The sequence below is a fragment of the Buteo buteo genome, chromosome 9 (assembly GCF_964188355.1).
Source record: "Buteo buteo chromosome 9, bButBut1.hap1.1, whole genome shotgun sequence".
Taxonomy (NCBI): domain Eukaryota; kingdom Metazoa; phylum Chordata; class Aves; order Accipitriformes; family Accipitridae; genus Buteo; species Buteo buteo.
The window spans coordinates 10237463-10255266 of record NC_134179.1 but is presented as its reverse complement, the minus strand read 5'-3'; the positions used below and the strand labels follow the sequence as shown (position 1 = coordinate 10255266).

The 17804-nt window shown below is 40.5% G+C and overlaps 1 protein-coding gene across 3 annotated transcripts in view; it reads left to right on the top strand.

The window, feature by feature from the left end:
* Nucleotides 1-11528: 11528 nt before the first annotated feature.
* PSME4 (proteasome activator subunit 4) overlaps nt 11529-17804 on the top strand; it is a 71996-nt gene continuing 65720 nt past the window's right edge. Inside the window, exon 1 of one of the 3 annotated variants that reach the window (XM_075035341.1) lies at nt 11529-11644. In XM_075035341.1, the coding sequence (XP_074891442.1) occupies nt 11595-11644 (50 nt within the window). In that variant the 5' untranslated portion in view covers nt 11529-11594. Of the gene's footprint in view, nt 11645-14074; nt 14360-17804 lie in introns of those variants that run through there. The other 2 variants (XM_075035339.1, XM_075035340.1) reach the window with 2 other exon arrangements.

Genomic DNA, 17804 nt, shown 5'->3' with positions numbered 1-17804 from the left:
TTTTTGTAGAGTTTCTTGCACTGTCTACAACTATTAACATTCCTGACTTTTCTTTGAAGTTCACCCCTCTCTCAGCCCTCAACTTGCTAGCTGATATCTTTAGCTATAAATTTTCTTTAGAATTTGTAGTATTTGTGCAACTGTTTCATCACTGTTTATCTGAACCAAACTCTAAACCTGATCCACTTGCAAATGGTCCCCTGCTGATTTTGATGAGTGGTTTCCCAAAGGATACCGAAGCCTCTAGATAAAAGAAGCTACTGCTGCTGTTGCCTGGTTATTGCTGTTACCTAGAGTGGAGTGAATACCCAGGAAAAAGGTTAGAAGTTCTATGAGTTTAGTTTGTCCTTTCTAGTGTCTTTTGTTTGTTTGTTTTCTGTCAAATGTGATGTGTATCAGTCTCTCTCTTCTATCCTTTAAAATAATGTTCTATTCTTCCTTTGTGTTTACTTCTTCAAGCAAAATTATAAACTTTCTCTCTTCTTCAGTAGTTTTCTGCTTTTCTTTGTTCCCTTATTGTGTTTTCTTCTCCTAAATTGTATTCACTTTCACTACTTCATTTCTGAATAAAAATTAATAGGATTTCCAACTTTACAGATTTTACTGCAAAGTTGTACAAGCTTTTTCAGGGTCTGTATTTTGCAGTCCTTTTTTTACATCGTATCTAAATAGACTGAAAACTTTCTGAAGGCATAATCTTGATCAATTGTGAAATAAGAGATGGCCTCACTTCACCTAATTTTTTCCTCTTTCTGCAAATTGCTGGCTAACAGTAGCTGTTGTCTTCTCTTTAGCACTAAAGGTTAGATTTAGAAGCCTGCAAGACAAGACAGGCACACAGTGGGATTCTTGAAGAGCAGTAGTCTGCCTTCTTCAGCATAAGATATAAAACAATGGTTTGTTGCAGAACTACTGAATAGAAATGTTGTAATTGTGCAGAAATAAACACAAAATAACTTTTATTCTATAAGCTTTAGTACCAGATAATGAACTGTTTGTAGCCTGTAAGGGTTTTGCCAGTACTATTACCAACAGCCATGAGTCAGCTTATTTAGAGGAAATAAAAAATCAAGTGGAACGGATGTAAAAGTGTCAACTGAAGTAAATTTTTAAGCTTATATACCTGTCATATGGTTTCTTCATACCATAGAGAGTCTAAGCACTCTGTAGAAAAGTGTAGCAAAGGGTGTCTGATAAGAGAGCATCTAGATATAAACCAACAAGCCAAAAAACAAAGTAGTGTTCAGCAAAAATGAAGTCACATGTTAAAATAAAACAACATAGAAGGAAACAGTTTTCTTTAGCTTCATCATAAACTAAAAATTAGTTTGTGCTGTAGAACTGCAAAACTTGAAATTCAACCATATACATTTTATAAAATCTTTGAGAATGATCTACCTGGTTACTTATATTGTAATTATTACTGTGTAACCTAGAGAAAAAATTTAACAGAATGGTTGAAAGAAGTACTGCATTCAGTTCAGTTTTGAAAGAGGATTTGATTACCCTTCTAGAAAAATGAAAATGAAAGGTTCTTGAAGTAATAATGCGTGGACAAAAATAACAGTTGCTAAAATATTTGCTTGGCAGTTGACTGATTAAACATATTATAGATGAATCTACAGTATACCCATAGCACAGGCAGGTGACCTGGTTACAACATTTGTCTCCTGATCCATTTATAACGCAAGATCCAAATCCAGCAATCTGATCTGTGTGGGAGGACTCACACACCTGTGCGGAGGCCCACTTAAGCAAGTGGAGTGCTGTGCAGAGGAAGGGTCATGCGTACACAGATCACATTACAGGACTGCAGCCAAACTTTGTGTGGATGGGACCTAAATTTGTCCCTCTCATGCTCTAAAATCATGGACTGCTTACATTAAGTAACACAAGTTATATGGTGACGGATATGAAATTGTGAACCTATTATTTTACTGTGGCTAGACTATATTGTGTAGATTTTGTGTTACTTTGTGCTTTTAAAAACAGTTATTCTGAGAGCCTATGTGTAGAACAACTGTGTTCTCATACAGCAAATTGCAAGGAAGACTTCGTTTTATCAAAGCACTAATTCACTACATCCTGATTCTCTCTAGGGCATGAAGATGTATTAACTGTATTTTTCTCTGAAATGAGCTTTTTTTTTTTTTTTTTTAAGATAAAGCAGTGTTGTGGTTTAACCCCAGGCAGCAACTAAGTACCACACAGCCGCTCACTTACTTCCCCCCCACCCAGTGGGATGGGGGAGAAAATCAGGAAAAGAAGTAAAACTCGTGGGTTGAGATAAGAATGGTTTAATAGAACAGAAAAGAAGAAACTAATAATGATAACACTAATAAAATGACAACAGTAATAATAAAAGGATTGGAATATACAAATGACACACAGTGCAATTGCTCATCACCTGCTAATTGATGCCCAGTTAATCCCCGAGTGGCGATCCCACTGCCCCCACTCCCCCCAGTTTATATACTAGATGTTACATCACATGGTATGGAATACCCTGTTGGCCGGTTTGGGTCAGCTGCCCTGGTTGTGTCCTGTGCCAGCTTCTTGTGCCCATCCAGCTTTCTGGCTGGGCTTGAGAAGCTGAAAAATCCTTGACTTTAGACTAAACACTACTTAGCAACAGCTGAAAACATCAGTGTTACCAACATTCTTTGCATACTGAACTCAAAACATAGCACTGTACCTGCTACTAGGAAGACAGTTAACACTATTCCAGCTGAAACCAGGATAAGCAGTAATCCCCAAAGTTCTTTTGCTTGTGATCCTATTCACAGCTCAAGAATTTTGTTTGACATCATATGTAGATATGAATATTTGATGAAACTAAACTTCTGTCTACTTTTCAACATTTTTTTTATCATTGCCATGTCAAAGTTCTTAGTTTGCTTAACACTCTTCCACATAAATGTCTAAGGCAATAAACCACCAAGTCTCCACCAAAACAACCATGTGAAAATAAAGTTCAGATTTTTCAGTCTAAGCTTTAATAAGTATTTTCACTGGTAAATAAAAAGAAAGAATCTTCAGGTAAATCAGTTCTAGTTAGTAGTAAAATTTTTTATCTGAAAACATAATAAGGAACTAAACCACTGGGTAAAAATAAATACTTAGTGTGAGGAAATCAGCCTTGAAGACTTGCATGATCATTGCAATGTTCTCTTAAATCATAAAGTGTTGTTAAATAAAACATGAGAATATGAACTGATGTATCCTATATCAAAAAAATCCATCTAAAACAAAAATATAACTGATAAAGTTATACTATTGAGTTCTAAAGTGTAAGAATCAGAGGGTGCAATTTGGGGTTAAGTCTGTCAGTCCTGTGCTGGCATGATGGATCAAGTCAGTCTTGGCTTGATGATTAAATCTAAACACAAACCCACCTACTATAATGCCTGCAAGTATTTAAATTCACTGTGTATAATTTCATTACAGAAGTTAAGTATAAGTTGACTTTATAAGCAGTTTGGGAACAAAGGAACAATTTAACCATAATATTTTAATTTTGTGAATCCAAGTCCTAGGAGTTTTATGCAAATTAGATTAGATCCTAAACTAACAAACATGTAAAAGGAATGTTATTCAGGAAAAAGCTTATTCTGCATGCAAGTGGAATGTTAAAATTCTTCAACTTAGCAAGCTGCTCTTTTGGTGTTGTCTTTGTGATCTCTGTTTTACTTGGATTATTATTTAATGATTTGAAATGTCATGCTTCCTGAGGTTTTACTGGAAACATTGGTGAGCTCCAAAGGCAAAGAGAGAAAGTGTGGAAGGATTGGGGCTCAGTGAAGAAGGGGAGCCCAGGCCATCTTCTTATATTTAGAAGGAGCACTTTAGAAGTCTTAGTCACATAGTTTGATAGGAAAGCAGAAGGAGATTTACCTGATGTTTCACTTATGAAATATCCATTCACAGGAAACGCATTAAAATTTGGGGAAAACATTGATGCAGCTGAGATGCTGCTGATGGCTATATTTTCTCTTATGCAATATGCTGAGGAGGAGGAGATATGGTCATTTAAGGCAGTTAGTTCTTTATTCCCATTGAAATATGGGAAATTTAAACATCAGCCTTCCCACCGCTACTAGAACAATGATGCCAGGTTTTGTGGAGGATTTAGGGCTCTATAAAAGATCTAAGAAAGCACAAAAGAGCGTGGGTTGGTAAAGGAATGGTTTATAATAGAGGTGGGTTGACAGCTATTAAATTTTGCAGTTCTGTGAAACTACTTGATTCATTCTCATTAACTGCATTAGCCCACTATTTCTTCTCAAAAGCAACAAAGAGAACCCCTAATTAATATTTCGGAATCTTGAAATGTATTAGTGCAGCCTGTGTCATCAAGTATTTCAGTCAAGTCTCACTGAATTGGTTACTGCTTCAATTCTTGGAACTGGATAACTTCAAAAGCTTAAGTTACAATTTGTTTTGAAATAGATAAAATGAGCTATCTGTTATTATTACAGGGATACCTGAGAACAAGTGATGGCCAAGCAGCTGGCATTGACGGAGTGGGGGGTCAGAATAGCTTTTTAGATTTAGCAATAAATACTGTCATACTGTTATTTTAATTCAGACATTTTCTGGGAAAGTGAATAGTCTGTTCTAAACATTTACTTTAAGTTCCCATATTACCTTCTTAAACTGGTACATTGAGTTATTATTTCTGCTAGAAGATTAAATGGTAAATTAGTCATAACAATAAAAGCATGTTGATATGCTCATCTTGCTAAGATAAAAAGAGAGAAAGTGTGAAAGGCAGTAAGTCCCTAGATACTGTCTATATTGTAACACATGAAAACTGTCAGATGGTTTCAGATGGTCCTTCTATTCTCTATTCATAGTTGCCTGGTACAGCACCTTGTACCGGTAAGAGTAAGCTGATAAGAATAACAATTCTTTGCTGAAGAAGCAATGTTTATGCACTGATTGTATCCACCTGTCTGTCAACCTCCCGTATCTTCAAGTTTGAATCTGCTGGCCGACTCCAATCAAATGAGGGGAGTATGTTTCAAAAGCATTAACTTGTGACAAAATCGGTGAAAATCAGAATCTGCATGAAGGAAGATGCTCTCTTGCTTCTGAAAGGTGGGATGAAGCTCTAGAAACATATATCATGTTATCTAGACGCAGCAGGCAAGACTTAGTGCATGCCAAAGGTAATGAAACAGACCCCTACAGTGAGGTCTTGTGTGCCCTTTCTTTTGTCCTACCTAGACAGGGTTTATGCTTAGATAAAAAGGTTGCTGCTGTCAGACCCAGACTTCCCTCCATTCTTATACTACCTTGATGCCATCTTCCCCATCCAACCTGGTAAGAACATGAGTAGTTCTGACAAAATGGGAGTAATCAGCATGATTTTTGTAGCAAGAAATCATGTTTTGAATCAACTTGAATGCTTTTGAGATATGAGTGATTGTGTGGAAAAGGGTGATCTGGTTGATCAAGTGTTTCTGGATTTTTAAAAAGCTTTTGACAAAATCCTGTACTAGATTACTCTGGGCAGTAAAAGCAAGTGCCACTGCAAAGAACTATTGCAGTATCTCATTACACTGAATGACTGGCTATTAAAAAGTCAGACTAAATTCAATGTTATTAAACACTATGCACAGAGCAAAACCACACCAAACTGTACAAACACAGTGGTGGTTTCTGGATGAGCCATTTATCATTCAAGGAAGAGGTTCTGGAGTTACTGTGAACAGTTTATGAGAAGATCAGCGTAATTGTTCAGTAGCTGTCAAGAAAAGCTCTTAGGAAAAGAACGTTAACAAAGTAACAGAGTAAAACAGAAAATACCCTCAGGTCACCCTGCAAACCCTGGCAGTACCAAATACCCTGTTCTAGCCATTCCTCACCACAAAAACAGAAAATGCAATAAACAAAATCAGTAAGGATGATCTGAAGCCTGGAACAACTTCATATAAATAGACTAATATTCTTCTGTGTCTTCTTGAGGCAGAAGAATATCAGTCTGTCCGGGGAATACCACATAGATCTGTATAATCATAAATGGTGAATAGGCCTCATTATTTCTCACATATGAGAATTTGTGGGCATCAAACAAAATTACTGGGTAACAAGTTTATGACAAACAAAAGGGAACAACTTTTCACACTGTGCATGAATCGGAAATTGCGGCTGCGGAACGTTGATGCCAAAACATAATGTGCTTAAAAAGCAGATGAATGAGGGGATGAAAAACGAATTTAGCGCTATTGAACACAATGAAATAGCCTGTGACTCAGGATGTCTGTCTGTGAACTGAAGAAAATGGAGAGTATACAAAGGGGAAGTAAAATTGTATGCATGCCCAGTTCTTGGTCTTAAGTACTTAGTTTTAGTCTTGTCACAGGAAACTGTTCTTGCATGTTTCCGCAGCAAAGACTGAGATCAGTCTTAAAGAAACTGCAAGCTTTCCTGGAAAAAAGAAATGTTTGCATGGGCTGGAGAGACAAAAAGGCACAGAGCCCAGGAATCTAATGAGAAAAGAGGTGAATATCTAAGGTTAAAACATTAAAATGAGGGAACCAGAAGGAGATACTGAATGAAGCAACCCTGAAGGTATCAACTGCTCCCTGAAAATCCCCCAGAGAGCTAGGGGATGCTATCCCACATTTTGAGCAGAGGCATGATAGCATTAGGTACACAGGGCTGATGGTCTTGGCTGGTATGGCCATTCTCTCTGTTCTCTGGTAAGCGCTGCAGCTGATGTGACACAGAGGAGTTGTGCTTGGCAGCTAAAGCACATCAAGCCATTGTGTGGTCTGTTGGGATCTGAAAGTGATCCCTGCTTGGTACCCCTGACACCACCCCAAATTCCCTTTCCTCCCAACCTCCCGTTTCAAAACGCCCTGCTTTTCAGAGGTGTTCATTTGCTGGGGATAACCAGAGTGACCCTGACCCAGTTTCTTCTAATTTCAGAGCCTGTCAGGCCTCTTGCTGATACCATTCCAGATGCTGATGACCAATCCCTTACTACATCTGACTCAGGCAAAGAGGGCTGGAATCTCCAAGGACAACCATTTTTCCAACCATGTCTCATCAGACAGATTAATTCATAGCATGGCTATAGGATTTGAGCACGCATTTGGCAAAGCCAGGAAAGCATGAATCAGATTCTGTATTCATCCATTGCAATGTTACTGAAAAAGAAAACACACGGGGGTTGTAGATAGTGGTATCACTATCTGTCTGAGGAAATAACAGTTAACGCCTACTGTATTGTCCTGCAGAGCTCTCTTTTGAGATTACAAGCTATCTTTTCTGCTCTTTTTGTTCAAGACAGATTCTCAAGTTTTTTAAGCTTCCTTAGTTCTTTCACCCAGTTCTTGGTACTTTGCCCAGCAGAAGGGCAGCTTCTGGCTTTATACTAAATATGGCTCAGTTTTCCACTGGGCTTAGCCTTTAAGTTACAATACATAAATGTGGCAAAAGTGACTTTTCCCTCTCCCTGGGGTTTCTCTGAATTTACAGTCCTGTTGTGTTCCTTAATTAGAACACTCCTTCTATCCTAAATGGCCTTTTTGACAGTTACATTTCCAAGGTTGTTACAAAGTGTTGATTTACAGTCCTTGTTTCACCTTGAACTCTTCTTAACGGGACACCTGACACAAAAATAAAACCCACCAATTTACAGTTCCTTGAATCCCAATTTTAGTCAGGGGGACCTGCATTGCCATAATCATGCCCCTGACACAATTATACTTATTATTCCCATGTTACTAGGACATAAGCATAAACAACTTTCCACGTTAGACCAAATGAATGCTAGATAGCTCTGAGCTTGTTTCATGTGATCCTCTCAAAGGTTTGTTAATCTGCTGGATGTCTCCATAATACCCTGTGAGAGAAGCTGCTGCTGCTTTAGAAATGTGCCAAAATGTCTACCATGCAGATTCGATGCATAAAACCATGCAGCCAGAAGCAAAGTATAAATAATTCTTTAGCAGGACAGAAAGGATTGGTTGCTTAAGGGAATATTTAAGTGAGCTTGCTTCTCTTCCAGAATTCATAAATATTTAAATATTTCTGATCCACATGTTGAAACAGTGAACACACAATCTACTCAAAGAGTTAAAGTCCGAACAACCACTTGAGCTACGGCTGTGATAAACACAACAATTATTTGTGCTGAATGCTACTTGAAACAAGGTTGAAACCCTGAGGCAAGATTTTTGGCTGTTGCTTGATTTATCCTGGGTTAGGAAAACAAACCTTATACTTCTTTCTTTTTTTTAAATAGACATTGCCGATTTATTCTCCTAACTGGAACAACATGGAAGACCTTACATTTTCAGCTAATGCCTAATTCAAAAGAGGCAAGACTGCAGATATTTTAGGATGAAGAGTACCTGTTCACAGGTTCCATCCATCAGTGATATCCAAATGGGCTTTGAAGGCTTTTCTAAAAGAAAGTATTTATAATCTAATGCAAAGAAGCACACTGCTGTGCATGATACCCCACTGAAGTCAATGGGACTATTAATGAAACAGGATACTGTCACACAAGTCGGTATTTCACAATTTGTTCCTATTTTGAAAGATAAATCCTGCCCAGAAAAGTTATATGTAGTTGCCATTTTGCTAACCTAAGAATTGGAAAGAGACTGAAATGAGAGAAATGAATAGACAAACCAGAGAACTGAGAACTCCAGGTGAAGATGCAACAGATGCATTTACCACTGAAAAAAAATACCATCAGCTACTCAAGCACTTGGGGTAAGGTCTGCCACAATTCTGTTTTGGCAAACACAGAGGAGTGGTATGAAACTGCAAAGTCCATAATGAGCAGTTTCTATGCTCAGGCTGCCAAGGAACTGTGTTTCCTTGATTTCCTAGAATTGACCTCTGTGAGTTCACTGTCATCACATGCTCCTCTGCAGCTGGTTTCTGTTTGGCAAGACAGAAAAATCCATCTCAGTGCCTCAAGAGGAAAACAACAACAAAAGTAATGTCTCCTTCCCCAAAGTTGGCTGCATTTATTTCATATCCAAGGAATTATTATTTATTTCAAATAGCTATGAGTAATTTGGAAAGAAATCAGCAGTAAGCTTCTATTATGAGGCTCAAGTCTATTACTTTTTCACCCTGCAGGCACAATAGTTTCCAGGGATATCTTCAGGAGTTTCGGATATGTAGAGGAAACAGACTCAAAGCCAGATTCTCTTGTGTGGATTTGAGACAATTTTGCATTCCAAATCTTAGGCAATAAGACACCTAAAGAGAACAAATCCAGGGAGTGGAGAGGGAAAACCCATTTTGCTGTAAATTAATTTATTTTACCAAGGAGGATTTTGGTCCTGTTTTTGTACAAACAGTGACTGTCGATCCTTGTAAGAACAGTAACCCACTAACTTTAGCTGGGAAAGAGAGGAGGCCAAATAATATCTTGTGAATTGGTATAATTGAGGATGGATTTAACCACCTGAACTCTCATAAACAGAATCACCAAGAATGTAAAGTGAAGTATAGCAATGTTGCACATATTTGGTCAGCCTGGTCTATGTAGTAAAGCTTTACAAGTTGTACAGGTGTCCATATTAATACTTTAACCCTTTATTACAAGTGCCTTTTATTTCTGTTCAGTATAGGCTAAACTGAGAAAGGTTCCACTTACATTAGAACATGTGTATCTAAACAGGCATTATAGAAACAGAACAGTATCGGTGTTCAGTGTATGTGCTTTAGGTGATACTGAACCCACCTCCCCATCCAACTTGAAACATGTAGAGTATTTAGACAGCCTTACTTTAGGGACCTAAAATTAGTTACTCTGAATCATGCTTTAGAAGAACCTATTTTTGTCCCATACTATGCAGGAAGCCTAAGCTCCTTGGCACCTCATTCAGATGCTCTAATCACTCTTGCCGCCATCCTTCAAATAAATTCTCTGTAAAATAGAAGTTTATGCAATAGATATGTTTCTAAGTTGTTGTCCTCTGGCTCTTGAAAATTTTCTCTATCTTTAGGCAGAGCAGTGTTTCTCATACTTTTTTTAAAATAAGGCAAAGGAGGTCATGCCTTCAGATGAGATTTTTCTAGTTACAAACCAGCATAGATAAGTTGGTTTTAAAATCAGTGTTTCTGTTTCTTTGACTTATAACTAGTGATTTAAAATGCATTCACACACTTCAAACGATTGGTTAGACTGACTAATCCTACTGCCATCTTGCTTGTTTCTCAAGAAAGTAATAACTGCAGTTGAGTTCCTAGGGGCAGGAGGGGAGGCGAGCAGCTGTAATTACTGCTCTTTGCTGTTTATACCAAAGAACTGCTACTACCCAAAATCTTTGGAGCAACTCAGTTTCCCAGGGGCAGGGGAGTAAACGCTTTCACAGCAGGCTGTAATTACAGGCTCTTCTCATGTCCCCATCCTGAAGGGATGGAGCAGCTCCTTGCAGTGAAAATGCCCTTGTAGTATAAAGACTTGCAGCTAGTAATCACAGATGCTTCTTCTTGAAGAAAGTAAGTTACTGCTGTTTTGTGTGAAAGTTAGTGAGCAGGATGGCAGCAGCTTCTTGACTCTCTTTGGCATCTTTCAGTGCCTGCTTTGGATGACTGACCAATTTAGAAACAAGAGTGAGAGAAAGTCTGAGGATCCTCATCACTGACAACATCAAAAAGCAAACTATTCCTCTTTATTTTTGTAATGGGGCTCTTTGAGTTATGGGGCAGTCACAGACCAGGACGGGTGTGATCGGGTAATATGAAGATCCTGTTGGGTTGGGTGCTCTTTTCCAAATTGTAAAATATATAGGAGTTTGTCACTCAAAAAATTATTCGACTTAGGTCGGAAAGGACAGATGGGTCACTAAGCCAAATGTCTATATAAGAAAAGTAGTTGCTTGAGAGCCAAGATAGTAGAAGCCACAGTTAAGGTTGAGTGGCAAGTTTCCTAAATACTGATGACAGTGCTGGTGTTAGTTGACCTAAGGCAGCAAGCCGTCCAACAAGGGAATGTGTGAACAATGTGCAGCGTGGCTTAAGCCACTGTTAACCATTGAAATTTCTCATGAATGGAAAGATTGTATTTTTTTCACAACTACAACACTTGGATTCATCAATTCTCAAGATTTAATGCCAAAAACAACAGGTGGCAGCCATATTTGGGTTGCTCTCAATTCATATTCCTCCTACTTAATAAAAGAGGAAAAAGCTGTTGATGCAAGTAGCACAGACGGGTTCCTTGTTATGAAAGCTAGTCCTTCATCATATGACTTGGGAACCAAATGTGCTTTTACACACTGCTGCAGCCAAAACATATTGCAAACTTGAAGAACAAATTTATTTTTGACTCACTGGGCAAAATGCATCATTTTTTTCCTTTTAAATAGCAGAATGCCAGCATACTGGGGGGAAAGGATTAGTTTTTTAATAATTAGTAAATTTTTAATAATTAGTAAATTATTATTTTAGTAATTAGTAAATTATTCAATGTGCAGAAATTACTTTGAAAATGCAAGTGCTATATATATGCTTACTGTTGTAATTGCGAATGGACTCAGAATCTCCTTTTTCCTTGTTTCAGATTCTGAAAACAGGAGTCATATTTCTGTGAACGACGAGGTCACATTAGTACGATGACTATCCAAGGGGCTGACGGCATACTTGGCACGTTTTTCCCTGAAAGGTAAGTGTTTAATTCTGGTGGAAGGCATTGGTGTGTCTGAGGTACAACGGTCACAGATGAGGAGGCTTGCTGGTTCAGATAAAATGGGCTCCCTGAGGTCAGAGGTGTTTATATGAATAAACATTGCAAAATACTTAGAAACGTGTGAAAAAACAAGCTTCAGTTTTAAGTCAGGTTGGAAAGGGCAGAAACTGCAGGAGTATTTTTTTGATAATGTAGCTGTGAAGCAACAGAATGCAGCTTTGAAGATCCTTATGTATCTGCCAACTTCAATTTCAGAAAATTGGACTATAATTTGGATTTTTTTTTTTCTCCAAGTCCAAACAAACTCTGCATGCTTCACATTTAATAAACACTTCCCTACACTGGAAACGGCTGTTTGGACCAACCACTATTGCAATTAAGTAGGAAAGAAGAATTGACCATAAATGATAGAAAATAAGTAATTTTATACTTTTCAGTTTCAAGGCACATATATTTTCACTTCATCCTTAAACATGGGTTTGGGGTTTTTTTTACAGCTTCTGGGCCAGTTACCCAATTTATCCTTATCTGAAACTATTCATTTCATAGGGTTTAGCTACACCTTTTGCTTGTTCCTGTTTTCACCCACAAAACACTTAAACAAGATGTACTTTGTCCTCATAGAAATTTGACCGTAATCAAGTTTTGTTTTTAATTCAGGCCAGAAAGGACAGAAATTCATGTATAAATTGTTTTGCATAATGTAGATATGAGGCAATAGAATGTAATTGTAAAGCCACTGTGAAAGATGTCAACAAATACCCTCCAAATCACAGTAAAAGTTATAGTGAAGTCCAGCTATTTTGTAATAACGTAAAAGGTGATACATATAATCTACAACATTATGTGATACAAAATCTTCTAGGAATGGAAGGGTATTTCAAAGGTATTGAACACTAAACAAAATCATTATACTTCCTTTCTTAAAAGTATAGGTCTAGGAAGGTGAGAAAATATAGAACTATGTTTTTTGGATACCTGCTTGAAAAGGCTCGGCCTTTGTAGCACTTCAATCAAGGCAAATTAGCAAAGTATCTGTTTTGTCCTAATCTCATCCTATAACACAGAACAATTACTGTCACTGAAGCTTTAGGAAAAGGAGCTATTTGGTGCACTTAATGTGATGATAGACTTGAACTTTCCCAAGATACTGAAAAAATACAAGAAAAAGCAGCATCAGGCCTCCTTTGGGCACCTGGAGAAACTTTATTTATAAAATGCTGATTTATTAGTACTCTTTGTCAGAAGAAACCTACAGCATTTGTGCTGATTATTTTTTTGGTGACTGTAAATCAAAGTAGCGTGACTGTGCTCACGCAGGTGTAGGTGAATGTAACACTCAGGATTGTTTCCTGTTGCAGTGGACTGGAAATAAAAATAATACCTGATACAAAAGGCATATAACGAGATGGTATAAATGTGCTTTTCAGGAAAATGCCAATATCTGAGCATTACAGCCTTTGCTTATCATACTTAGGCTTTCTGTGGCATTTCTCCTTTTCGTAATGTGTTTCAGCATTTAGTTAGCCATCTTTTTTTTTTTTAATTTTAAGCAGAGCTAGTTTGAGCATAAAGATGAGAAAACAGGATTTGCCCTTGTGGATAGCTTTAAATCTAATCAGTTTGCAGCTGTTGTATGGTCAGGATGTGATTCTTGAGGGGAAATTCAATTAACAATTATATTTAGGAGACAGCTGGAGATAACAGCTATCAGTACTGCTAGTGCTGTTATCACATATCCATCACAAGCTTTATCCTACGCCCGCAGGCCAATGGCAGGACCAGGCACCACTGAGCTCTGCTTTACTGACTAGCGTTATTATTTCAAATAAGCCTCTTAAACAGCCAACACAATCTGCTGTCACACTGCGTGGCCAGTTATCTCCCTCATGAACTCCATCCCCGCTTCACATTACAGTAAATTTTGGGGGTGAAGACCAACGTTCGAGTCTCTTCCGAAGCGAAGAACAGCTGGAAGGTGAACGTTTTTATGCCGAGTTATGCGTTCGGCCGGCGGCAGCGGTACGAAAAGGGCTTTTTAATAAACCGCAAAGCCGCAGAAAGCGAACTCTGAACTCGAGCAGGCGTTACGGCCTTGCCGCCACATCGCTCTCCTCACCCAGGTGTCCAAACCCACCCGCCCTCTCCCCGAGTCTGCCAGGGGCTGCCCCGGCTCCCCTCCGCCGCAGAACCGGGGGGCACCGGGAGCGAGCCCCCCTCACGCACCCGCCTCCCCTGAGCCCGGCCCCGCGGGCCTTCTCCTCGGGAAAACGCCTCGTTTGTGTGGAGATGGGGGGGGGGGGGGACCGGAGGACTGCCGCCCCTGCGCGCTGCCCTCAGCCCCCGCCTTCCGCCGCCGCGCCGGAAGTGAGCGGGGCGGGGCGGGGCGGGCGGTCGTTCCCTCGCTCCCCGGCCGTTCCCCGGTGTGTCGTCACGGCGCGCCGCTGGGTGAGCGCCGGGGGCCGGGCGCGCAGCTGAGGGCGGCGGCGGGGCGCGAAGCAGCCCAGCGCCGGCCATGGCGCCGCCGCCGCCGCAGAAGGAGATCGTCTACAACAAGCTGCTGCCCTACGGGGAGCGCCTGGAGGCCGAGGCCGCCCGCTTCCTCGCGCAGATCAAAGACAACCTGGCCCGGGCCGTGCAGCTCCAGGAGCTGTGGCCCGGCGGGCTCTTCTGGACCAGGAAGCTCTCGACGTGAGTGCCCGGCGGGGGTCTTCCCCCCTGCCCCGGGGCCGCTGCGGCTCCGTCCGCGCCGGGGCGGGCCGGGGCGGCGGCGGCAGCGCGCCCGGGGTTAAGGCGCCTCGGAGCGGGGCCTGCGGGCTATAGGGCTGTAGAGGGTGCGGAGCCGGGGCGCCGGGCTCGTCCCTTCCTCGCGGGGCCGCCCCGGGGCCGGTGGGGCTGTCGGGGAAGCGCAGCGGAAGGCAGGCTCGCTGCATAACGGTTCCTCCCCGCGACGCTTCGTCAGAGGCGAGCGGGTGCCGACTGCCCCGTGCCCGCCTTCTCCCCCCCCCCCCGCCCCCCCCCGCCTCTCCCCGGCTCGCCTGAGGCCCGGGCGGCGCAGCCAAGGCGGGACTGCGGGCCGGCGGCGGGGGCCGGCCTCCGCCGGCGGAGCCCGGGCAGTAGCGAGGCCTTAGCGCGGGTCTTACACAAGGCCCGTGGGTGCTTCGACGTAGGAAACGGGGACAAAGGTGGCTTCGTCTCCGAGAGCGTGCCTGTGGTCTCTGAAACTTCCAGACTTTTACGAGTCAAGCTCTTGTGGGGTTGATCGCTGCTTGGTTTGTTTGATTTTTTTCTTTTTTTTTTTTTTTCAAATGCGTACTTGGCGACCTGTTTCACCTCTTACCTTTTTAAGCAAGTTGTGTGAGACGCCGTCTCCACGTAACTTCTGCTGTAGGAACATGAAGTCTTTCCCAAGACGGGCTGGTTGTTAGTTTAGCGCTAGCAGGATTACATTCTGGCTTAATGCTGTGTAAACACCGTTGGTGGCCTTGATAGCCTGCCCATACTGTGGCACGGTGTAGTTTACGCTGATGTTGGCTCTGCTGTGTGTGCTGGCAAGGCGCTTTTAATACAGATGAACACGGTCATTTCACAGATAGCACTGAGTAGAATGTAGGTTTCTCTTTGTGAATTTTACAAAGCGTACTTAACCCTCTTTTCTTTTGGACACTCTGACACTGGAAATGGCATCATATGACAATGACTCCTGTAGCTTCAGTCAGTAAATCTTACCTCTGTGGATATTTATAATGGTTTTTTTTTCTGAATGCTACATGTGCCTTCATAAATGGTGTTTCCTATGTGCTAGAAATGATGAAATTATGTGCATTTTGTACAATTTTGAGATCTTCACTTGCAATCTTCCTCCCTACCTAAGTAATTTTTTTAATATTAATTGGGAATCTAATATATGTGGCAGTCAAATCCCTTTGATAGTGTGTATTGAAATCTGTCTTTATATTTGCCAAGAGATGTTCTTAGATAGAATTACACTGATGGTTGCAAAATGACTCACATGGTTGTGTTTTGTGACAGTTTGAACCTGTTTGGAACCAGTTCAATACTATTTCCCTTCCTGCCCCCCCCCCCCCCCCAGTCATCTCCTAGCTCATACTGGTTTCAGTGGTACCTGTTGCCTTTGTACCGGTGGTAGAACTTCCTATACTAATCAAGTTGAAAGAAAACGTAGCAGTTCTTACTACAAGAAAGATCGGCATTGGGTAAATAGGCTGAATGTGGCACATGAGTCCTTTGAAAACGTGCAGCGTTTTATCAGAATCACCCTGTTACTCACTCTGTAAATTACAATTACTGTTACCAGTTTAGGCTTCAGGGCAGTGAATTTAGCTTGTTGAGAACTGTTGCTATGCTACTTTATGAATCACAGAAAGGTCAGGAGGCTCTAATTTGTGGTTTTCCACCTACTCTTTGAAGTTTGAATTTAGTGTGTGTGTTTGTAACTTGTCTCTGATGCCTGTTAGTCCCAAGATTTCTTTGTAGCATCTTTTATGCAGTAAGACTCTGCATATGTTTGGATGTAGGCAGGGAAGGAAGCAGTGGGCTTGGTTTAAAAATAAGCCAGTGTACTGAACACAAGAGATGTTTTGCTTCTTAGTGTAACTTGACAAATTACTTCTGCGGGATGAAATACATTAATAAAAGTTTAGGCCTAGATGAAACACTTCCAACCATATGGTGTTCTGATGTCGTATCTAAGTCAAATTATAGGATAATGACAATAAAATAAAAATTTTGCTGTCTTTCCGTAGTGGGTGATTCATCTCCAAATCAACTTACTACCTTTTTCCCTACTGGCCAGCTATAATAAACAGCACATTTGTTTGATGAAAAAAAATGCCCAGAATCTTCATAATGGTATGATCACTGCTTAGCTTTGTTGCAAATGTCTGAATCGTAAAAGCCAGTATTGTCACAGTATTCTGTGAAATCATGTGTAATTCAGAACTGTGGCTGACATGTCTTTAATCTGTTTCTTGTACAGATACAAATGTTCATTCAAACATTGTAATACGTACATACATATAAATGAGTAAAGGGAAAAAATTGCATGCAGATTATATACTTGTATGGTTACACCTCCTCAGGTACTTGCAACTTTATACAACATGTATAAACCCTGCAGAGTGTGAAGAATGAAAGTGAAACTCAAATCTTTTTGTGAATTAAAAATTTGAGTATCAGTTGCTATTTCATGATGACAGCTGAACCTGAGATCTTGTATTTCTTACACTCCCAACAGCTGAAAACGTGACTTGCACAGTTACCTTAAGAGTAGCTGTTTCAGCTGTCTGATGTCATGAACTGAGGTAGGGGGCAAAAAAGAGCAAAATTGGAGTTTATCAGATATAACGTCTGTAAGCTGATTTGCATAATTGTTTTATGCATAATTTTCAGTGATGCGAACTAGTTCTTTGGTTGGGATGCATGTGTGGAGTGTGGCGAGAGAACTTTCTCTCTTGTGAAGACAGAAATAGTGCAGTTACTGATGTAACTTACGGCTTACTGGGACTTCTTAGGCAAGTAAAACTGCTTGCCTCAAAGATTGGCATTTAAATCTGTGATCATTACCGCAAGATTCCTCCAACTTTGGCTAGTAAAATCTGTATCTTATAAAATGCTAATCCGGTTGTGAAAGCAGAAGACTGAATCTCAGTTGTGTAACTTGCTACAGTGTGTGTGTGGTGGTGGGGAGGAGGGGAAAGCATGTTGCATCAAAGTAATTTGCTTAAATGGACTTGCGTCATACTCCCGTATGGTCTTTAGGTCAAAAATAGGCTGCTGTTTCAATTTTTCCATCTTTCATGTGTTGCATATAGACTTTGTGTATGGATTTTTTTTTTTTTTTTAAAGAACATAGCCTGTAAATGAGCATACTGGTATAACGTGAACATTTAGTAGTTACTGTACATGTGGTTGGCTCTGCAGCCTGGAAAACCCACAAATGTCTGTCTGTGCTTTCTACTTCAGTAGGCAAGGGTAGAGTTTTTGGAGCTGAGGGACACAGTTTCTCTTCCTGACAATGCTATTTTATGTGTTTGTCAGGTATAGGCTTATTACAAAATGACATTTAACTGTCTTGCTGTAAGGTGTGGCAAAAGCGCAGCTCAACTGTTTTGAA